The following is a 23,265-nucleotide window of genomic DNA, read 5'->3' on the forward strand; positions in this document are numbered from 1 at the left end:
GAACCCCTTTAGGCACGAGGCATTCATTCCACCAGGTAAGGCGAGGACTGTGGCTATGGCTTCCCTCCCGGCTCAGCCACTCTACAGAAAGGGAAACTAGGGGGCCCAGAAGCTACCATTGTGGTGAGCCTGATCCTATAGCAGGGGCATCCTGGGGGTGGGGGGGGTCGTTATTCTCGAGAAAAGATCAGACATAGAAAGAGGGGGACCAGAGGCTCTTCAAGGGATGCCTGCTGCAAACCCCATGCCCTCCAACCTCATGCCCTCTGCCTCCAGATGCCTTTCTAGATGAGGACCCTATACCCTAGGCCTCCCCAGCCCTCCCTCTCCTCCCCTCCTGCCCTAGCCTGTTCAGTAGGTGACCACTGTGGGAAGGCCACTTGTACCCTCCCTCTCAATCAGTAGGACACAACCATGTCTCTGACGGTGGGCTGGGCTTGTTTCCCTGTGCTGACCAAGTCCTTCCCCAGGGACCCCTCAGCTAGGGTCCATGGTGACTTCACCCCAGCCTATTTCCTGAACACCTGCTGGGGAGTTCCCCAGACTTTCCTCCCAACTTCCTGGAAAGCGCTGGCTCCCTATCCTCCTTCAAGAACTAAAGACAAGAAAACATATGTATCTTTAAACAGCCTATTGTTTTATCTCTTTTATTCTATGAAATAAAAAATTTAATACACAAATAGTTTAAGCAAAATTTGCTTATAGTAAAAATTCAAGTAATAAAATTCAAATAATAGAAAGCAAAAAAATCCCACCCGTTCAACATTTCACGAGTCTTGACCACCTGTTTCCTTTGCACCCGACTTCATTAGGCTCGGAGGCCAAGCAGAACCCACAGAAAGGCTTGCCATTGTGGGAACACCCAGGCTGTCCCATTCACACACCCATTGACTTTTCCCTATAACTGTCTCCTTGAGACAAGAAATGTTCCAAAAGGGCCGGGTGCGGTGGCTCACGCCTGTAATCCCACCACTTTGGGAGGCCGAGGAGGGCGGCTCACCTGAGATCAGGAGTTCAAGACCAGCCTGGCCAACATGGTGAAACCCGGTCTCTACTAAAAATACAAAAATTAGCCGGGCGCCAGTAATCCCAGCTACTCGGGAGGCTGAGGCAGGAGAATGGCTTAAGCCCAGGAGGCGGAGGTTGCAGTGAGCCGAGATCGCGCCACTGCACTCCAGCCTGGGTGACACAGCGAGACTGTCTCCCCCCCCCAAAAAAAAAGTTTCCAAGAGCGTCTCTCCAATGTTAGTCCCAGCCTGCACCCTTCTTCCATCCCTGCTTTCACTCCCGACCCTCTAATGCAGCCCTGCCTCCAGCGACCCCCGGGATGGAACCCCTCGCCCACCCACAAAAGAGCAGCCTCGACCTAGACCCACTTTCCAGGGAATGAGCCCTGCGCCTGCGCGCACCCCGCCACCCCCCTCCAGGCCGGAGTCCACGCCCACTTGGGGGAGGAGCCCCGCAGCCTCCACCTACAGGGGCGTCCCCTAAGGGGACGTAGGCCGCATGGGCCGCCGAGCCGGGAAATCTCCGCCCCCAGCTGTAGCGGCTGTGCGGGCTGCGCAGCGGTGCTGGGTCGGGCCGACGTGCCACCCACACGGAGCCGGTGAGTGCAGCCGCCCGCCCTCCGGTAGATCCGCGGCCTGGCGGAGAAGTCGGGAGGGGACAGGAAGGGAGGGCGGGCCCCGGGCCCTCCTCCGTCTCAGCCGCCTGCGGAGGTGCTGCCCACGCCTGGAGGCCCCCAGTGACCCTCAGACCCGCGTCTGCGCCCCTCTCCCCGCACGCCGAGGCAGAGTTGGGAAAGCAGTGGTCTTAGACCCCCCACCTCGGGCACTCGGAAGAGAACGGCGGAGACAACCCCTCCTCTTCCCTGGCTGGCGCAGCGCCAGCCTCGAGCTCCTCGGTAGCCCCCGGGCAGGGAGGGCCCGAGGGTGGGCGCGGCATCCTCAGCGACTCTTCGAAGTCCCTTCCGCGTCTCATCTTTCAAGGCTGTTGCAGAGGCAGCTTGCTTCCCACCTGTCCATCTCCATAAAAATCCCTAAACGAAACATGCCCACGTGTCCGGAGATTTTCAGGACTTGGTGCATTTCAGATGAAGGCTTTTCCAGAAGCTTCCCCGTAGAAGAGGATCAGGCATCCAACTGGTTAAGGTCAGCAGCGTTTGGCACGTCTCCTTCCAGCCTGGCGGTTTTGTCAGGATTCCCTGGGGAGTGTCTGGAAAGCCTGATGAGGGGAAATAGTACATCTCAGCGAATGGGCACCGGCGAGTGTAAGATGCGCGTTATTGAATGTACTGCTGCCAAAACTATGAGAATGCCGAGATTGTGAGCCGTCCCCTTTTCTGAGATTTTAAAAGTATTCTAAAATGTTTTTTAGAATCACTGAAATATAATAGCTACCCCCTGCCCGATATCTACTTAGTTCTTTTCGATTTGCATCATAACTTATAGAGAGGCTGGTGCAGGAGCAGGTGGTTAGGCAGCTGCCCCGGGTGAGGCTGGGAGTCTCCTCTGCCCGAGCAGCCCGGGTGTACACCACTCAGACTGCCTCATGTAGGCGGCTGTCAGTGGACTGGGATGATTTGGGGCAGGGAGAGTAGAGGTGGCCCTGGGAGCCCTGCGTGGTGATTAGAACAGAACCACAGCTGTTTCTCGGGGATCAGAGATAACTGTCTGTAGCTAAGCCGGGCGTACCTACGTGGCTGGGGGTCTCACTTATGATTCTGAGCTCTGTCCGCGTGTTGGTCGTTTCATGCACACCTCCCCCACGCTAGTGGTCGGCGGTCCTGGAGGGCGGCATCTGGTCCCTTCAAAAGTGGGAAGTAAGTCGGCAGCAGTGGGTCAGAATGGCTGTTTTTTGAGAGCGGGAGGAGGGGGACAGAGAAAGTCAGGAGGTGTTAGAGGTTCACAGTCCAGGCAAAAAGTAACAAAGGCCAGCTCCTGGTGTGGCAGGTGCCGCTCAGGAATAAAGTGGATGGTGCCCATGATGTGCTGCCTAGCACACTGTTGGTGCTTAATAAGTGTTTGCTGCATGAAGAAAGGTAAGAGGGGCTGCCTTTCCTGCTACGTTTCCCACACCCTGCCACAGCTGCTCTTCTCTATGATCTGACCGCCTCCCAGCCACACTCCCTTTTTGGCCATACTTGCTCTTAAAGTTAGTTGGTAGCAAAAATGGCGGCGTGGAGGATGCTTGGCACCTGTTAAAGATGCTAGAGATAAATGAGCTAAGTCGGTGGCCTCTTTTGCCCATTTCTGCCCACAGGGATGCCAGAAGGGCCGTTGGTGAGGAAATTTCACCGTTTGGTCTCCCCCTTTGTGGGTCAGCAGGTGGTCAAGACAGGGGGCAGCAGTAAGAAGCTACAGCCCGCCAGCCTGCAGTCTCTGTGGCTCCAGGACACCCAGGTGAGGCAATACTCCTCTGAAGGGCTGGCTCTGTCGCACATCCTGCGCCTCCCCTAGGATCTATCCCCATATGTCTCAGGGTGTCGCTTCCCTGAGTCCGGAACCACCAAGCTCGGGCTCCATGCAGCTCCCTCTTTCAGTCTCACGTGTCTCAGCCAGAAGTAGATATCGCTGTGGACTGTAGAACTGTAAAGAACACGTGTGGATGAGCTGGAGACCCCGATTCAGAGGGTCTGGAGTGCTTCTATTCTCTCCGGCCGCAGCTGATGGGCACCTTTGGCTGGGAACTGTGTTCTATTCCCCTGAGCCAGTGGAGAATTAAGGACAGAGCAGAACCGGCTGGGCACGGTGGCTCGCACCTGTAATCTCAGCACTTTGGGAGGCCGAGGCGGGTGGATCACTAGGTCAGGAGTTCAAGACCAGCCTGGCTAACATGATGAAACCCCGTCTCTACTAAAAATGCAAAAATTGGCTGGGTGTGGTGGTGGGCACCTGTAATCCCAGCTACTTGGGAAGCTGAGGCAGGAGAATTGCTTGAACCCGGGAGGCCGAGATTGTAGTGAGATGAGATTGTGCTACTGCACTCCAGCCTGGGTGACAGAGTGAGACTCCGTCTCAAAAAAAAGAAAAGAAAAGAGCAGAACCTTCAGATCTAGGTTCAAACCAGCTCATTCTTCCAGGGGCTCACGGAGCTCCCTGTTTTCTCACCACTGCCTCCCTCTCTAGCCTTCTTATCCTGCCCCAAACCTGTCTTCTGATCGATGAAACTGCCTTTGGCTCTTCTTAGTGTTTCTGTCCGTGGTTTTCACTTGCTGCCCCCTGCTCAAGCACTTCTTCCTTTTTCTCCCAACTCTGCCCCTGTTCCCTCAGTTTATAATGGTAATTCCTGGTCTTCCAGCTTTCACTTGGCCATTGCATCCTCAGAGAAGCCTGCCCTGTCTGCTTTAGGTGGGAAGGAGACTCCATCTCTGTGCTTCCAGGACATCATGTACTTCCTCCTGTTCTTCCCTTTTTACTGAGTTGTTCTGCTTGTTGAGGGGAGAGGACAGATGCAGAGGGCAGGGGCTGCTCCTCGCCAGTATTGTGCCCCCAGCACTTAGCTGAGTGCCGGCACGTAGGAAGCATGGGTGGTGCCTGCAGATGAGCTCACGCGCTCTGCTGCTGCTTTGCTGTGTGCTCTTAAGCATGTTCATCTCATAGCTCTTTCTTCTATTGTAGAATGGAGATAAGCCATTGACCTCTTAAAATTGTTGTTTTAAGTAGACTTTATGCCTGGCACATAATGGGCACTCCATAAGTACTAGTTCCCTTTCTTCCATCTTGCCCTCACCCCCCACCCCCGCAACACACACACACAGAGGTTTTAAAACCGTTGTTAGTTAGAACTGGAAGAGATCCTGTAGCCCTGTACCCATAGTTGATTCCTTTGGAGACTGAGCCTCGGAGAAGGGAGTACTTAGCCCAAGCTCAGGTGGCTGGCAAGGAACAGGTGAGAGCACGGGGTCCCATGGCCTCCAGGACTGTGGCCTCTTTGTACACACTGTCCTTCGAGGTTTGCAGGGGCAGAATTGTCTCTTGTCTCTGGATCCCCAGCACTTACCAGGGTGTCTGCCACAGAGCTGGCTGTAAGAGAATATTTCCCAAGTGGATGGGTGGGCAGATGGATGTGCAGTGAAGGAACCTGTAGACGGGACTGGGAGCTGCTTTCCCAGTAAACCAAGCAGAAAACCATGTTGCAGGGAACCTAAGGTTGCAGGGAACCTTCGGGGCTGCCTGGCAGTGCTTTGAAGTGAGCGCCCTTCCCTGCTTCTCCCTGTCGGCGGGTCCCTGACCCTAGGAACTTAGAACTGAATTGAGAACATAGGACTTGTATCGACACAGTCCACAATATTAAGCTATGCTAAATGGGGAGGGCAGAGCACATCATAAAGGCCCAGGTAATGACCCTGACAGGAAGAGGTCCTGGTGGCCTGGAGAAGATGTGCAGGAGGTAGGACTTGAGTTGGGCCTTGAAGGCTGGAGGATTTCAGTGGACTGAAGAGGGAGGAAAGGGCATTTCAGGCTTGAGAAGCAGTTACAGGCGGGCCGATGGAGGTGGAGTGAGCAGGGTGAGTTGATGAGGCAGGAGGGAGCTTGGCTGCACTCTGTGCCATCTGTTTGTCTGGCACATCCTTTCCTTGTCAGCTCTCCATTTTCTATGTAGGAGTTGTGTTGGATTACTCATAACAGACTCAGAAAAATGCCTACTCTAGCTCATGGTTTTCTCCTCCTCCAGTAATGGAACAGTCCAGGGTGGTATAGGAGCAACATTGGAAACCAAGCTCCTTCTACTCTCCCCTTCCAAGACTGGGTACTTTATGAAGGAAAGAGGTTTAATGGACTCACAGTTCTGCATGGCTGGGGAGGCCTCGCAATTATGGCAGTAGGCGAAGGGGAAACAAAGGCACATCCTACATGGTGGAAGGCAAGAGAGCTTGTGCAGGGAAATTACCATTTATAAAACCGTCAGGCCAGGTGCAGTGGCTCATGCCTGTAATCCCAGCACTTTGGGAGGCAGAGGTGGGCAGGTCGCCTGAGGTCAGGAGTTTGAGACCAGCCTGGCCAACATGTTAAACCCCATCTCTACTAAAGATGCACAAATTAGCTGGGCATGGTGGTGGGCGCCTGTAATCCCAGCTACTTGGGAGGCTGAGGCAGGAGAATTGCTTGAACCCAGGAGACAGAGGTTGCAGTGAGCTGAGATCGCACCTGCGCTCCAGCCTCAGCAACAGAGTGAGACTCCATCTGAAAAACAACAACAACAGCAACAACAACAACAAAAAACCTGTCAGATCTCTTGAGACTTATTTACTATCACGAGAACAGCCCCCATGATTCAATTACCTCCCACTGGGTACCTCCCACCGGGTCCGTCCCATAACACATGGGAATCATGGGAGTTATTATATTATTCCACCCCCAGGCCCTTCCAAAGCACAAGTCCTCACATTTCAAAACCAATCATGCCTTCCCAACAGTCCCCAAAAGTCTTAATTCATTTCAGCATTAATTTAATAGGCCACAGTCCAAAGTCTCATCTGAGACAAGGCAGGTTCCTTCCACCTATGAGCCTGTAAAATCAAAAGCAAGTTAGTTACTTCCTAGATACAATGGGGGTACAGGCATTGGGTAAATACACCTATTTCAAATGGGAGAAATTGGCCAAAACGAAGGGGCTACAGGCCCCATGCAAGTCTGAAATCCAGTGAGGCAGTCAAATCTTAAAGCTCCAAAATGATCTTTGACTCCATGTCTCTCATCCAGGGCACGCTGATGCAAGAGGTAGACTCCCACGGCCTTGGGCAGCTCTGCCTCTGTGGCTTTGGTAGGGTACAGTCCGTCATCCTGGCTGCTTTCACAGGCTGGCATTGAGTGTCTGTGTGTTTTCCAGGGCAGGGTGCAAGCTGTCAGTGGATCTACCATTCTGGGGTCTGGAGGACAGTGGCCCTCTTCTCACAGCTCTACTAGGCAGTGCCCCAGTAGGAACTCTGCCTTGGGGCTCTAACCCCGTCTTTTCCTTCTGCACTGCCCTAGCAGAGGTTCTCAATGAGGGCTCTGCCCCTGCAGCACACCTCTGCCTGGACATCCCGTTGTTTCTATACATCCTCAGAAATCTAGGTGGAGGTTTCCAAACCTCCATTCTTAACTTCTGTGCACCCGCAGGCTCAACACCACATGTGAACCGCCAAGGCTTGGGGCTTGTACCCTCTGAAGCAGCAGCCTGGGTTGTACATTGGTGCTTTTTAGCCATGGCTGGAGGGGCTAGGACACAGGGCACCAAGTCCCTAGGCTGCACACAGCAGAGGGGGCCCTGGATCTGGCCCAGGAAACCATTTTTTCCTTCTAGGTGTCTGGACCTGTGATAGGAGGGGCTGCTGTGAAGGTCTCTGACATGCTCTGGAGACATTTTCCTTATTGGCTTGGTGGTTAGCATTTGACTCCTAGTTACTTATGCAAATTTCTGCAGCCAGCTTGAATTTCTCCCCAGAAAATGAGTTTTTCTTTTCTACTGCATCATCAGGCTGCAAATTTTTCAAACTTTTGCGCTCTGCTTCCTCTTGAATGCTTTGCCACTTAGAAATTTCTTTCACCAGATACCATAATCATGTCTCTCAAGTTCAAATTTCCATAGATCTCTAGGGCAGGGGCAAAATGCCGCCAGTCTCTTAGCATAGCAAGAATCACCTTTACTCTAGTTCCCAGCAAGTTCCTCATCTCCATCTGAGACCACCTCAGCCTGTACCTTATTGTCCATATCACTATCAGCATTTTGATCAAAGCCATTCAACAAGTATCTAGGAAGTTCCAAATTTTCCCACATTTTCCTATCTTCTTCTGAGCCCTCCAGACTGTTTCAACCTCTGCCTGTTACCCAGTTCCAAAGTTGCTTCCGCATTTTTAGATGTCTTTACAGCAATGCCCCCCTCCCAGTACCAGTTTACAGTAGTAGTCTGTTCTCATGCTGCTGATAAAGACATAACCAAGACTTGGTAATTTATAAAGGGAAGAGGTTTAGTGGACTCACAATTCCACATGTCTGGGGAGTCCTCATAATCATGGTGGAAGGCAAAGGAGAAGCAAAGGCATGTCTTACATGGCAGCAGGCAAGAAAGAGCATGTGCAGGGGAACTGCCCTTTATAAAACCATCAGATCTTGTGAGACTTACTGTTGTGGGAACAGCATGGGAAAAAACGCATCCCCATGATTCAGTTATCTCCCACCGGGTTCCCCCCCACAACACGTGGGAATTATGGGAGCTAAAATTCAAGATGAGATTTGGGTGGAGACACAGCCAAACCATATCACACATTTTATGGTCAGTGATGTCCAGTCATCAGTTGTTGGACATTTGGATTGTTTCAACTCTTTGACTTCTATGGATAATGCTGCTGTGGGCATTCATATGCAAGTATTGGTGTAGACGTATGTTTCCATTTCTCTTGAGACTATTCCTAGGAGTGGAATTGCTGGACCATATAGTATGTTGAACTTTTTTAGTGTCTTCTGTAGTGTTTTCCAAGGCAGCTGCACCATTTTATCATCCCACCAGCAGTGTATGAGGACCAATCCTTCCATTTTTAACCTCTTGCCACAGCACCTGGGGCCTCCCCATCTCCAGGTCACCTGGGGTCACGATGGGTAGGTTCCCTGGGTTCTCTCTTCCTTGGGGCGCCCCTCTGCTGCAGCAGGGGTCTCTGCTGTCCCTCATCAGTTACCGTTCCTGTGCCTGTTCCTCATCTTCTGGGGGGAGTTTGTATCTCCTGTCTGCTCCTCCTCTTGGTTCTGAGAGTTCAGAGCTCTTTGGTTCCTATGGCAGGTTTGTTGGGAGTAGTGCTAACAGCGCACGCCCTAGCTGCTGTGTCTGACCAGGAGCCCCTGTCCCAGTGTGGGGTTTCCACCTCTGCCTTCAGGTATGTCCCCTCAGCTGGGGACACCCTGTCTCCTCTGCCCTCCACTCTTCTTGTGAAGCCCAGCCCAGGTAACGGCCAGCTTCCCCTCATCACGTAGACTCTTCTTCCGTGTGCTACCTCTGCTTCTACCCACACTTTTCTTTTCTTTTTTTTTTTGTACAGATGGGCGTTTCACTTTGTTACCCAGGCTGGTCTCGATCTCCTGGGCTCAAGCAATCCTCTCGTCTCAGCCTCCCAAAGTGCAGGGATTACAGGCATGAGCCACTGTGCCTGGCCTACCCACACTTTTCTCTGTGCTCTTGTAGTATCTGTTTTCATAGTTGTCCCCCTCCCACCCCCACCGCCTTTTAAAATTTTTAAAAATTGTGATGAAAAACACATAACAAAATTTACTGTCTTAACCATTTTAAAGTATATAGTTCAGTCATGTTAAGTATATTCACGTTGTCTAACAGTTTCCCTGAACTTTTTTATCTCCCCAAGCTGAAACTCCATACCTGTTGAACGCTAACTCCCCCTTTCCTCCCTCCCTGCAGCCCCTGGCAATCACCTTTCTACTTTCTGTCTCAATGAATTTTACTTCCCCAGATACCTCATATCAGTGGAATTATACAGTATTTGGAGTTTTTTTGACTGGCTTATTTCACTTAGTATAAAGTCCTCAAAGTTCACCCATGTTATAGATAAGGGAAGATTGGAGATTGTTGTAATCTAATTTTGCTGCTATTACAGAATATTTGAGACTGCATAATTTATAAGTAATGTAAGTCTATTTAGCTCACAGTTCTGGAGCCTGGAAAGTCCAAGGGCATGGCATTGGCATCTTGCCGTGTCATTTGCAATTGGCATTATTCCATTCAGGAGGCCAGAGCTCTATGGCCTAATCTCAAAGTTGCCATCTCTTACCACTGTTCCGTTGGGGATTAAGTTTCCAACACATACTTTTTGAGGAACACATTCAAACCATTGCAGAGCCTTATTCATCTGTTTGCCCTTGGAGCCTAGCACACTGCCAGGCACATTGAATAAGCTTAATTAATGATTAGTGAATTGAACTGGCCGCAGTGTCACAGGAACCCAAAAGAGGGACAGCAGAAATTGCCATAGTTGGTATGAGGACATCCTGACCTAGACATTTTTGACCTAGTAAATGTTTTGTTCATGATGGGCATTTGACAATTATTTTCATCAGAATTATATCAACATTGGTGAGTTTATACCAAGAAATATTTTCTGCAGCAAATTCTATTATGCCCACTTAAATCCTTGCTCAGTTTTTTTTTTTTTTTTTTATGTAGGTCAGTTAAACCATTTCTAATATGTGGCAGATAACAATCTGTGCTCAGATTTACAGATAAGCTATTCTGGGATTATTTCGAAAGGTAATGCTCTTTTGGGTAGAGGACTTCAAGATTAATTTGTATACTAATTAACAAGTTAAAGATCATACCAGAACAGTGATTTTTAAGCACGGACCTGTAGTGGTCAAAAAAGTAACACAGGCATTTCCAGTATTAATGCCAGATATTTTGGTTTATACTCCTTGAAAGACTGCCTGAATTTCAGGCTGTGAAGAACTGACTCATCCTGGAATCTAGGCCCACATATTGCATATCAGGAGGTGCAATATGAAAATAAAGCAAGGGCCCGGGCATGGTGGCTCATGCTGGAATCCCAACACTTTGGGAGGCCAAGACGGGCAGATCGCTTGAGGTCAGGAGTTCGAGACCAGCCTTGCTAACATGGTGAGACCTGGTCTCTGCTAAATATACAAAAATTAGCTGGGGGTGGTGGTGTGCACCTATAGTCCCAGCTACTTGGGAAGCTGAGGCAAGAGAATCGCTTGAACCCAGGAGATGGAGGCTGCAGTGAGCCAAGATGGTGCCACTACACTCCAGTCTAGGCGAGACTCCATCTGAAAAAGAAAAAAGGCAGCAGAACATCCTTTAACACACATTTTCTATATTTATTTTCTTCTACTGAAATCATTTTCAGTGAGATGAGGTGGGTCCTTTGCCTTGTACTTTTTACAGTGGTGATCTGATTCACTGATCAATTTTTGTTTCAGTATCTAATTTTTATTGATTACAGTTTTCTTATCAAGTCCAATATGCTGGTGGAGGGGGTAGCGAGGGGTACCCAGTTTTACAGGGTGTTGTCTTTGGCTGCTCTGTATGTGTGCATTCCCACGCACCGCTTATTTCTGGCATAGAAAATGTATTACGAATGGAATGAAGGAATGACAACTTATGTTCATTTCTTAGCTACTGCATGAAAAAATTGGGAGCGATTCCCTTCAGGTATTCCAGGGTGGCCTTGCCATCTAGCATGGGTGTGTTTCACTGCCAACTAAGTCTACTTGCTCCCAGTCACTTTGAAAACCACATGCGAACTGCTCACACCACTGGAGCAAAAGAGCAAAAGGCAGAGCCCAAAGACTTCATTTGGGAAGGCCCCCCAGGAGGGGTGAGAAGGAAGACCTTTGCAATAGGATAAATATCTGCATTCCCCAGTTGCCCTCTCTGGGTCTGTAAGGCTTGGATCTCTGTCCATTTTTTCTAGGTCCATGGAAAGAAATTATTCCTTAGATTTGATCTAGATGAAGAAATGGGGCCCCCTGGCAGCAGCCCAACACCAGAGCCTCCACAAAAAGAAGTGCAGAAGGAAAGGGCTGCGGACCCAAAGCAGGTCGGGGAGCCCAGCGGGCAGAAGACCCTTGATGGATCCTCACAGTCTGCAGAGCTCGTCCCCCAGGGCGAGGATGATTCTGAGTATTTGGAGAGAGACGCTCCTGCAGGAGATGCTGGGAGGTGGCTGCGTGTCAGCTTTGGTTTGTTTGGCAGCATTTGGGTGAACGATTTCTCCAGAGCCAAGAAAGCCAACAAGAGGGGGGACTGGAGGGACCCTTCCCCGAGGTAATGGTGTGGCCATCTGATTCTCATGGGCTCTGATAGTCATAGGGCCCTGCTTGGTGGGGTTTGGGACTGCAGCAGTGGGGACACACTGAGGACGTCCAGTCTGCCCCCCAGGGCCCTGCTGTCTTGGGGAGAGAGGCCACCTCTGTATCTACCTGTGATAGGAAGTAGACTGTGGTCTGCATGCAGGAGAGGGTTGTGCACCAAGAGGTGGCTGGGAGAAGGGGAGAATTTTCCCAGCAAATGTGGCACTTGAGGGGGGACTGTCCCTAAAGAACATTTTATTGTCTGACTCCTGACTAGTGTGCTTTGAATTTAGGGACAAGATTTTCCCAGTTTTATTTTAAGTATATTGTTTGTGTGTTTATTTTTTATTGAGATTTAATTAACATTCAATAGAATGCAGATCTTAAGTATTCAGCTTGATGAGTTTTTTTGCTGTTTTGAGACGGAGTCTTGCTCTGTTGGCCCAGGCTGGAGTGCAGTGGCACGATCTCGCCTCACTGTAACGTCTGCCTCCCAGGTTCAAGCAATTCTCCTGCCTCAGCCTCCGAGGAGCTGGGACTACAGGTGCGTGCCACCACACCGGCTAACTTTTGTATTTTTAATAGAGACAGGGTTTCACCATGTTGGACAGGCTGGCTGGTCTGGAACTCCTGGCCTCAAGCGATCCGCCTACCTCCGCCTCCCAAAGTGCTGGGATTACAGGCGTGAGCCACCATGCTTGGCCCCAGTTTTTGTAATCTATGAATGTTGAGATCAATATTTTGTGCATAAGACTCTATCTAGGTTTAGGATATGTCCTCAGTGTCAATTCCCAGAGGAGTAATTGCTGGTCAGAGGGAATGCACATTCTTAGGGCTGTACATTTTTCTGGCCTTAGGAAAGTGCTAGCTGAGCTGAAATCTCATGAATGTTAGGTCGTTTGTGTACTTCTTATCAATGTAATGAAGCTTTTGCACAGGAAGTCTGTTTGTTTTTGTGACATGTGTTGCCAGTATTGTTTCAAGTCTGTCCTCTGTCCTTTGATTGTGCTTATGATGCCTCTTGGCATTTGGGATTTTAAATTTTTATATCATCAATGGTGGGTATTTTTCTTGGTTGCTTGTAGGTTTCCCCTTTTGCTAAAAAAAGGCCCCTTCTGCCCCCAGAGAAAGTCACATGCCTTCTATTTTCTGAAGTTTTATAACTTGTAAAAATGTTTAGAAGTGTAGTCTTTATTTGTGGCCTGACGTAGGTACCATAGGATGCTATGGGCTGTAAAAATAACTCGGAGTAGCTTCTGTGGTCTGGAGATTTTGGGCTCACATGACTGGAAGTTCAGAAGGAGGGTGGGCTTTGGGGCTGCCGTTCCAAGGTTCTTGCTTCCTGTTTTTGTGATTCTCCTGGCTTTGCACTTTCCACGCATTGGTTTTGTCCTTAGACCAGCAGCAAGAGGCTACTGCAGCTCCAGGATTTTATTCACACCAAAAAATCCAGAAGAAGAGAAGATCATTTTTAGAAGTTCAGATGAGGAAACTTTTCTTAGAACCCCCAGCAAACCTGTCATCATCAGGAGCCTGCCCTTTGCTGAGTCCTGGATTAGTCAGCAGCTGGAGGCACTAAAATGTGCTCCCTGAAGGGGGCTCACCCCTAGGTTTTCAGATATAGTGCCGTAGAGTGAATGTGTATCATGCCATTATTTTTAAATCTCTTTTTACCTGGTTAGGTCTCTTTTCTCGTGTACATGTTTTATGTTTATTTTGCTTTGTCTCTATTTTCTTTAATAGGCTGGCCTGAGTTTTATCTACTTTGTTGGTCTTTGAAATAAATACTATTAGCTTGCCAGGTATAGTGACTCCTGTCTGTAATCCCAGCACTTTGGGAGGCTGAGACAGGAGGATCACTTGAGCCCAGGAGTAAGAGACTAGCCTGGGCAACATAGTGAAGACCCTGTTTGTAAAAAAAAATAAAATAAAATTAACCGGGTGTGGTGGTGCATACCTGTAGTCCCAGTTACTTGGGAGGCTGAAGTGGTAGGGTAGTTTGAGCCAGGGAGGTTGAGACTGCAGTGAGCTGTGATTGTGCCACTATACTCCAGCCTGGGCAACAGAGCAAGACCCTATTTCCAAATAAATACATAAATAAATAAATAAATAAATAAATAAATAAATAAAATTAGCTTTATATATCCTTTCTATATGGAAAGGGTATATGGAGTATTGAAAATATTAGGTTGGGTGTGGTGGCTCACACCTGTAATCCCAGCACTTTACGAGGCCGAGGCAGGTGGATCACCTGACATCAGGAGTTCGAGACCAGCCTGACCAACATGATGAAACCCCATCTCTACTAAAAGTACAAAAAATTAGCCAGGTGTGGTGGTATGCACCTGTAATCCCAGCTACTCGGGAGGCTGAGGCAGGAGAATCGCTTGAACCTGGGAGGAAGAGATTGCAGTGAGCCAAGATAGTGCCACTGCACTCCCGCTTGGGCGACAAGAATGAAACTCCATCTCAAAAAAAAACAAATTATAAGTCAAAAAAGCATTTAATATGCCTAGCCTACCAAACATCTGGGCTTAGCCTAACCTACCTTATATGTGCTCAGAACAATTACATTAGCCTACAGTTGGGCAAAATCATCTAACACAAAGCTTGTTTTATAAAATGTTGAATATCTCACGTAATTTATTGAATGCTGTACTGAAAATGAAGGTTTTATACGTACTCAAAGTATGGCTTTTACTGAGTGTGCATTGATTTTGTACGATTATAAAATCAAAAATTAAAAGTGAACCATTGTTAAGTCAGGGATGTCTGTATGTGTGTATGATCCAGCCACAGAGTGTGCTCTGACTATATTGTGGTAACGATGTGGGGATGTGTGTATGTGTGTATGATCCAGCCACAGAGTGTGCTTGGACTATATTGTAACGATGTGGGGATGTGTGTATGTGTGTATGATCCAGCCACAGAGTGTGCTCTGACTATGTTGTGGTAATGATGTGGGGATGTGTGTATGTGTGCATGATCCAGCCACAGAGTGTGCTCTGACTATACTGTGGTAACGATGTGGGGATGTCTGTATGTGTGCATGATCCAGCCACAGAGTGTGCTCTATGTTGTGGTAACGATGTGGGGATGTGTGTATGTGTGTATGATCCAGCCACAGAGTGTGCTCTGACTATACTGTGGTAACGATGTGGGGATGTGTGTATGTGTGTATGACCCAGCCACAGAGTGTGCTCTGACTATACTGTGGTAACGATGTGTACATATGACCTGTTCTTTCTTCCCAGGTTGGTCCTGCACTTTAGTGGTGGTGGCTTCCTGGCATTTTATAATTGTCAGTTGTCTTGGAGCTCTTCCCCAGTGGTCACACCCACCTGTGACATCCTGTCTGAGAAGTTCCATCGAGGACAAGCCTTAGAAGCTCTAGGCCAGGCTCAGCCTGTCTGCTATACACTGCTGGACCAGAGATACTTCTCAGGGCTAGGTATGACTCATGGGAAAGGGGTGAGTCCACAGAGTTGCTTCATGGAAAATTCGGTCCTGTGGGAGTCAGAAGACCTGAGACCCACCCTAGTTGTGCCAGTGCTGTTGGTTTTGAGGTGCCACTTGCTTAATCTCCTTTCTTTTACTTCCCTTGTTTTTAGACTGAGGGCATTAGATCAGGCAGTTTTTAACTTGTCTCTCTGCTTCAGAATCCACACCCTAATTGTGTTATCTGTTGTGAGCCCTCTGCCAGCAGCGTTGGAGCATCACCTCCTAAAGGGTGGGGTCATGTCTCTGGCACCTCTGTACCCTCCACTGCACAGTGCAGCGCCTGCACGTAGGAGGTGCCTGACCTGTGTCTGTAGGGACTGAAGTCGTGCAGGCTGCTAACAGAGCAGTGAGTGCATGTTCTAAGGGATGCTGCTCTTGGGTGGATGGAGCTTCCTGCCCTGGCCAGGGCACAGAGATGACTCAGTCTACACTGGGTTCTTATGCGACGCGAGTGAAGAAGCTCTTTCTCTCTCTCTATTGCAGTGGTGTGAGCAGTGAAACTGTGAGCATTTCAGGATAGGGAGAAGTGCTGAACAATTTCAAAAATACATATAACAGCTAATTAGCGGGACTATGACAGTGTGGCGTTCTTATTACTCACAGTAGGGGAATAATTGTGCCCAAAATTGGTTGCTGAAGCAATCAGGCAGGTTGGTGGTGACAGAGTCATCTCCATATCCAACATGTGGCCTTGCTGCCTGCTCACCACCCCTCACGAGGGTCGGAGGAGGCCAGGTGGTACAGCAGGCACTCGCCTTGCATTTTCATGTTAGGACCATGGGAGTCCCTGTGCACTCAGGAGCGAAGAGCCGTCGGAAGTGGCTTTTTGGGTATATATGGCAAGAGCTAACAGTAACAGTAGTAATTAATAACGGCCAGTGTTTTCCAAGCAGCTCTGATGTGCCAGGCACACGTTCTTGTCCTTACTGCTGTCCTATAGGATGATTATAGTGCTTTTCCCTTCCTTCAGATGAGGAAACTGAAGCAGAGAACACATCGCTAGTAAATGGTGCAGCTGAGATGTGAATCCAGGTATTCTATCAATGAATTCTGGAGAGACTGATGTGTGTAATGAGGAGTGTGACTATGAGGCTCTTGGAAACAGCAGGAATTTCCTTCACCCACTCACTCCAAACACACAGACACTCACTTGAGCTCTGTCACGCTCACCACCTCTCCTTAAGGAGATCATTGTATAATGGCCCAGCAAGCATGGACTCAGTCCACTGTGGGTTACTAAAGATTGCAATGAATGCCTGGTGGAGCTGAAAGAGTACGGTTGGAACATTCCCAAGAGAGTTACTGATTCTGGAAGGAGGGATCGAGGCTGGCTTCACAGAGAATGAGGCAGGAGTAGAAAAATAATAAGATAACAGCTCCCCAAACACTTTCTACATAACAAGCATTATGCTTGGTATTTCATTTATTTTATTTTTTGACACAGGGTCTCTCTCTGTCACCCAGGCCGGAGTGCAGTGGCACAATCACAACCCACTGCAGCCTCAACCTCTGTGGCTCAAGCGATCCTCCCACCTCAGCCTCCTGAGTAGCTGAGACTACAGGTGCATGACGTCACGCCTCACTAATTTTTAAAATTTTTGTAGAGACAAGCTTTCACTATGTTGCCCAGGCTGGTCTTGAACTTGTGGGCTTAAATGATCCTCCTGCCTCTGCCTCCCAAAGTGCTGGGATTACAGGCGTGAGCCACTGTGCCTAGCTATGCTTGACATTTTGTTTTTAATTTAAAAAAAAAATTTTTGAGACAGGGTCTTGCCATGTTGCCCAGGCTGTAGTGCAGTGGCACAATCTCAGATTACTGCAAGCCCCACCTCCCAGGTTTAAGCTATTCTCCTACCTCAGCCACCTGAGTAGCTGCGATTACAGGCAGGTGCCACCATGCCTGGCTAATTTTTGTATTTTTGGTAGAGATAGGGTTTCACCATGTTGTCCAGGCTGATCTTGAACTCCTGGCCTCAAGTGATTCACCCGCCTCTGCCTCCTAAAATGCTGGGATTACAGGAATGCGCCAGGCCAACATTTTAAATAATAACAACAGTTAATACTTATTGAGTACTCTACATACCAGCCACTGTGCTCAGCATCTTTTGGTGAATTCTCATTTACTGCTCACAAAAACCAGGTAAGCCATCCCTGCCTTACAGATAAGGAAACTGCAGCTAATTGAGGCTGAGGAGCTTGCCAGGGTCACGTGGGTAGGATCAGCTTGAGCCGCGATTCACGTGCAGGCAGTCAGATGCCCGATCCGTTTTTGATAGCCTGTTTGCCATGACGGGCCATGCATGAGTTTCATTTCATCTTCACAGCAACCTTAAAGGTAGGAATTGTCAACTCCATTTTACAGACAGCGAAGTGGAGTCAGAGATCGCAGACCCGTCCAGGGTCCCACAGGACATGGAAGAGCTGATTTCTGCCTTGTTAACTCTGTGGGTGGTTTCATCATGCCGTGTGTCCTTTGTCCTTCCCTTACCTTCCCCCGCTTCATTTCAGGGAACATCATTAAGAATGAAGCCTTGTACAGAGCTGGGATCCATCCCCTTTCTCTCGGCTCAGTCCTGAGTGCCTCGCGTCGGGAGGTCCTGGTGGATCACGTGGTGGAGTTCAGTACAGCCTGGCTGCAGGGCAAGTTCCAAGGCAGACCGCAGCACACACAGGTCTACCAGAAAGAACAGTGCCCTGCTGGCCACCAGGTCATGAAGGAGGCGTTTGGGCCCGAAGATGGGTTACAGAGGCTCACCTGGTGGTGCCCGCAGTGCCAGCCCCAGTTGTCAGAGGAGCCAGAGCAGTGCCAGTTCTCCGAAGGAGCTGGTGGTGCTCCTCATGGAACCTTGCCGCTTGGGGAACCTGACGTCTAAGTGTCCAGAAAGAAGGATGTGGGCAGGGACGGGGTACAGAGGATAGTGTGGGCCAGAGGTGCCAGTAGTATAATATTCATCTCCCTGGAGTTATGTTGAAGGCAGAGTTTTCATAGGGTTAGATTTTTTTTATCCTTTTCTAGTTCAGCTAATTCATCCTACTGCATTGCACCGTCGTGAAAGATGGGAAAAATCGTGATAATGGGTAAGGGGAAAACTTCCCGGAAGGCAATGGGGCAAGGAAAAAGAAAGCCTATGGGAAATGGCTGTGCTCCCAACATGGCTTTGCAGATGATGTGGGGTTCTTTTTTTTTTGGTTTTTGTTTTGAGAGAGAGTCTTGCTCTGTCTCCCAGGCTAGGGTGTAGTGGTGTGATCTTGGCTCACGGCAGCCTTGCCCTCCCAGGCTCAAGCAGTCTTCATCTCAGCCTCCAGAGTAGCTGGGACTACAGGCATGTGATATGATGCCCAGCTGATTTTTGTTTACTTTTTAGAGCGATGGGGTCTTGCCATATTGGCCAGGCTGGTCTTGAACTCCTACAACTCAAGCATTCCTCCCACCTTGGCCTCCCAAAATGTTGGGACCACGGGTGTGAGCCACCGCGCCCAGGTAGCTCCTGTGTTTTGTTTTTGCTTTGTAACTTTGGTTGATGTTAAGGCCCTCCATTTTGGAAAGCAGGAAAACAGGATTTTTTTTTTTTTTATCTTGTTCCCCTGGAGGATCCAGGGATGAGGATAGAGTGGCCTGAGAGCAGGGCTTGGATTCAGCCTCCTGCTGGGTCCTTCCTGCTGGATACAGGCACCAAGAGGCGGGGGTGGAGCAGGGAGCTGCGCCTTCCTGGGGTGCCCGGTGGCGTGTAGAGAAAAGCTGCTTGTTTACTCCTTAAGTCAATGTATTGGTGACTGTTGATATGTTGAACAATTCAGGAATCAAGGGCTGTGGAGAAACTCCCTCAGGTTGTTGGCAACAGGTGAATGAACCTAGAGCGGTGACATGAAAATAAAGCTCACTGTTACTTACTGTTGTCGTCTTTATTTGGTAGTAAAAGGTCTTTAAATACCCAACTATTCATGGAGATGGCCTCCAGGGCTTACTGGGTTAGCTGAGGAATCTACATAAAAGTAGCAGTGAGAGGAGGTGAGCGCACACCTGCTCCTCTGCCCCAGGTGAACAGAGATGGACTTGACCTCTGTCACCACGATGTCTGCACAGAGATTTGTGAGAGTGAAGCTGAAAACACTGGCTGATATTTCTGGCTTTCCTTTATTCTTCTCTTTATTTTATTTTATTTTTTTGAGACAGGGTCTCACTCTGTTGCCCAGGCTGGAGTACAGTGGTGGGACCATGGCTCACTGCAGCCTTGACCTCCCGGGCTCAGGTGATCCTTCCACCTCAGCCACCCTAGTAGCTGGGACTACAGGTGTGCACCACTATGCCTGGCTAATTTTTGTATTTTTGTATAGAGGGAGACTCACCATGTTGTCCCAGGTGGTCTCGAACGGCAGGCCTGAAGTGATCCACTTGCTTCGGCCTCCCAAAGTGCTGGGATAACAGGCATGAGTCACCATGCCCGGCCTCCTCTGTCTGAAATGACTGACAATTGTCAACAGTGCGGAGAGCCACTTGGTGGCAGACCAAGTCTCTTGTACTGAAGGCTCCTCCCGCACGGGGTGCTCTCCCTGTGTCCAGGGCTGTGTCTCCCCCACCCGGTCCTCAGCACTTCGCTTACTTCTTGCACATGATCTACAAAACAACACATGAAGATAGGTCCTCACCCTTGTTGTCCTTAAGTTATAGATGAGAAAACGAAAGAGTCTAGAGAGGCTGAGGACGTCGCCTAAGCTCACGCAGTTAACAAGGGCCAGAGCCACACCGGAGTCAGCTCTGGCTGCCGAAATGTGCCCTAGGGGAGGTGACTCAAACAGCAGACTTATTTCTCATAGTTCTGGAGCCTGGGAAGTCCAAGATCAAGGGCTGCCTGACTCAGTTCCTCTGCTAGATCACACTGGGCATTAGGGCTTTATATGTGAATTTTAAGGGAACACAATTCAGTCTGTTACAGGCTACAAAGGAATTTGGGAGAAAATCCTCAACTTCTCAAAGGTCATCTCCTCCCACTCTTGAAAAAACATACAATAGCTTATAAAAACCTCACTTTCCCTTCATGAAGGCCTGGATTTGAGAAAAAATGAATAAAACCTCAATTCCAGAATAGACGATGGGAAAATATTGAATAATGGATTTATTTGTATTTAGAAGGGTAGAAGAGCATACTCACGCACTTGTGTGTATATATGCACATATATAAAATATGTAACATCAAAGAATGTGGGCCAGGCGTGGTAGCTTATGCCTGTAATCCCAGCACTTTGGGAGGCAAGGCAGGTGGATAACCTGAGGTCAGGAGTTCGAGACCAGCCTGGCCAACATGGTGAAACCCTGTCTCTACTAAAAATACAAAATTCAACCTGGCATGGTGGTGGGCGCCTGTAATCCCGGTTACTTGGGAGGCTGAGGCAAGATAACCGGGGAGGAAGAGGTTGCAGTGAGCCCAGATCACGCCACTGCAGTCCAGCCTGGGCCACAGAGTGAGACTCTATCTCAAAAAAAAAAGTGTGTGTGTGTGTGTGTGTGTACTGAAATGCACCTTTCTAACCCATATGGTTAGGACAAGACTAGGACTCCAGGCATGAGCTGCTGCAAATGAGGCTGAGACCATTTCCTATGAGTGGGTGTCTATAGGACAGTGGGTCCAGGGGCTCCCCAGACGTGGTGGGGACTGAATACCATGGCCTGCGTGTGGTCTGCTCCAACTGGGATTGGTAGAAAGGAAAAGGCAGTTGTGGCGCCGAAAAGGAAGTTGTTGACAAGGAAGCAATGGGGTGGCTGCAGCTGTAGGAGTGGAGAGGGTGAGAGGCGCGGGCCACGGCGGCAGTGGGCTCTGTTGGTGTCAGCTGACCAACAGTGTGGGCACCGGGGCAAGGAGGAAACACTGGAGCGGCTCAGCCGGCACTGAGCTGAGCAGTGGCAGAGGCCACCGCCTGGCAGATGGGGAAAGGCAGAGTGGGTGAGCGGGCACTGTGTATCACCCCCTGAGGCGTGCTGAGCTCGAGCCTGTGACCACCTGTGCTGTGGAGATGGAGACAATGTAATTGGGAAGCAGGCCTGGCCTCCCCCTGCCACAGGGACAGGCTGGCCTTAGAGGCACCGATGGGACAGCTTTCCTAGTAGGAGTCATGATGAGCTAGAGAGGCTCACAGGGTGTCATGGAGCATGAGGAAAGGTGCAGGGAATCCTAGAGAAAGTCTTGTGTTTAAGGAGCAAGACAGGAAGGAGCAACCAGTCAGTGAGATGGGTCAAATGTAAGTGGAGAAAGGAACGTCCAAGGAGAAGCGGGCTGTCGCTATCGTGAATCATGCAGAGATGAAGGCGGGACGATGGAGCAGTGGCCCCTTGGGCTTGGCAGGTGATCAAATTCGAGGTCACGATGACCTTCAGGAGAGCACTGTGTGCAGAGTGCCAGCAGTGGGAAGGGACCGGGTGGGAGGGAGGACGTGGAATGTGAGGGTGGTCTCCCCTGCAGGAAGTTTGGCCTTGGAGGGGATGAAAATGAAGGGCAGGGAGGAGTCGCGAGCGAACAAGCAGGAGGGTGTTCGACTGCTAGAGCCGAGCTAAGCGATGCCTAAATCAAAGGAACTTGTTTCTTCAAGCTCTTCTGACAGTGAGGTTGACAAAAAGTTAAAGAGGAAAAAGCAAGTTGCTCCAGAAAAACCTGTAAAGAAGCAAAAGACAGGTGAAACTTCGAGAGCTCTGTCATCTTCTAAACAGAGCGGCAGCAGCAGAGATGATAACAAGTTTCAGGTTGGGAAAATGAGGTACGTTAGCGTTGGAGATTTTAAAGGGAAAGTGCTAATTGATACTAGAGAATATTGGATGGATCCTGAAGGTGAAATGAAACCAGGAAGAAAAGGTATTTCTTTAAATCCAGAACAATGGAGCCCGCTGAAGGAACAGATTTCTGTCATTGATGATGCAGTAAGAAAACTGTAAAATCCGAGTGACATAAACAAAACCTGTACTGTTCTAGTTGTTTTAGTCTGTCTTTTTACATTGGCTTTTGTTTTCTAAATGTTGTTCTCCAAGCAATTGTATGTTTGGATTGCAGAATAATTTGTAAGATGAACTTTTTTTTAATGTGCATTATTAAAAATGTTGAGTGAAGCAATTGTCAACTTTATTAAGGAGGATTGCTTTGTGCCCACCACCTAGAGTAAAATAAAATCGAGCAATACAGTCTTAACTGTTGTGGCCTTTTTTGATCATAAGAGTTGGTACTGTTTAAGGCCAAAAGTAATAGTTTTTATAAATCTTTTAGTTTCAACTCAGCTTTTATAATAAAAAGGATTTGTATTGCATTGAGTTTATAAAGTTTTGGTTTGTGAAATCCATATTTGATCTGTTTTCTTCCAATCAAATGTTTATTTGGAAAGTCAGTGAAACTGTCAAAATGTTATCTCAATAAGATATTTATAATTATATGAGAACTACAATCACCAAATCGACTGTCTTCAGTATTAGCAGATCTAGTTTGATAAACAAATGGCTTGTGTGAAAACCGAGCAGGTGTTTGTCATTACCCATAGTGTTCTGTGTAGTTATTGCTTAGTCTGCAGAAAATAATGACCTAGATGAGATGTCTGACTTGCTTTCACTTATTAAACATGTTCACCATGGGATGATGTCTGTAACGTCAGATATTGTTAAACTAGACTAGGATTTAATAAAAATTGTGAAAGCTTACTGGCCTAACATTTTATTTTATAATATTGAGTATGAATTATATGTAGCCAGAGATGTCAATAAGGCTTACTGTCAGTAGGTAATATGGTTAGTTTGTAGGGAAAAGAGCATATGAGCACATGCTTGTGTATTTCGGCCTTTGCCCCAGTAGAATAGACAATGACATTCTAGTCTTGATGTTACTAAGTTTTAGCAGACACTAGCAAGTGGTTTGTATTTAACCACACCCATGAAGCAGACAGACTGAGGCACAGATTTTAGTGGCTTTGTGGCAATAAATAGGGCATGGTGTTCCTTAG

General features: G+C 48.6%; 2 protein-coding genes across 4 annotated transcripts; both read left to right on the forward strand.

Moving 5' to 3' along the window:
• The first annotated feature begins 1,309 nt into the window (after positions 1-1,309).
• NEIL2 (nei like DNA glycosylase 2) lies at positions 1,310-19,185 on the forward strand. Of its 3 annotated transcripts, XM_008969833.5 has the most exons (6): positions 1,502-1,606; positions 1,989-2,150; positions 3,262-3,401; positions 11,415-11,767; positions 15,048-15,244; positions 17,803-19,185. In XM_008969833.5, exons 3-6 carry the CDS (start codon positions 3,264-3,266, stop codon positions 18,165-18,167), a joined length of 1,053 nt encoding a protein of 350 aa, XP_008968081.4. In that variant the 5' UTR covers positions 1,502-1,606; positions 1,989-2,150; positions 3,262-3,263; the 3' UTR covers positions 18,168-19,185. The 3 variants fall into 3 exon arrangements, with proteins under 3 accessions (XP_003805366.4, XP_008968081.4, XP_024783215.4); XM_003805318.6 differs by lacking the exon at positions 1,989-2,150 and having other exon boundaries at positions 1,310-1,606; XM_024927447.4 differs by lacking the exon at positions 1,502-1,606 and having other exon boundaries at positions 1,613-2,150.
• A 137-nt stretch (positions 19,186-19,322) lies between these two features.
• On the forward strand, positions 19,323-22,966 carry LOC106634401 (activated RNA polymerase II transcriptional coactivator p15-like). The gene has a single exon (XM_034965611.3). It carries the CDS (start codon positions 21,845-21,847, stop codon positions 22,214-22,216), a length of 372 nt encoding a protein of 123 aa, XP_034821502.1. The 5' UTR covers positions 19,323-21,844; the 3' UTR covers positions 22,217-22,966.
• The last annotated feature ends 299 nt before the right edge of the window (positions 22,967-23,265 follow it).

The sequence above is a fragment of the Pan paniscus genome, chromosome 7, assembly GCF_029289425.2.
Source record: "Pan paniscus chromosome 7, NHGRI_mPanPan1-v2.0_pri, whole genome shotgun sequence".
Lineage (NCBI taxonomy): Eukaryota > Metazoa > Chordata > Mammalia > Primates > Hominidae > Pan > Pan paniscus.

Coding starts and splice junctions, on each gene's coding strand:
- NEIL2 (XM_003805318.6), top strand. CDS start 1,507: ATGGGCCGCCGAGCCGGGAAATCTCCGCCCCCAGCTGTAGCGGCTGTG. Junction 3,402..11,414: donor TGTGGCTCCAGGACACCCAG/GTGAGGCAATAC, acceptor CATTTTTTCTAG/GTCCATGGAAAGAAATTATT. Junction 15,245..17,802: donor GAGATACTTCTCAGGGCTAG/GTATGACTCATG, acceptor GCTTCATTTCAG/GGAACATCATTAAGAATGAA.
- LOC106634401 (XM_034965611.3), top strand. CDS start 21,845: ATGCCTAAATCAAAGGAACTTGTTTCTTCAAGCTCTTCTGACAGTGAG.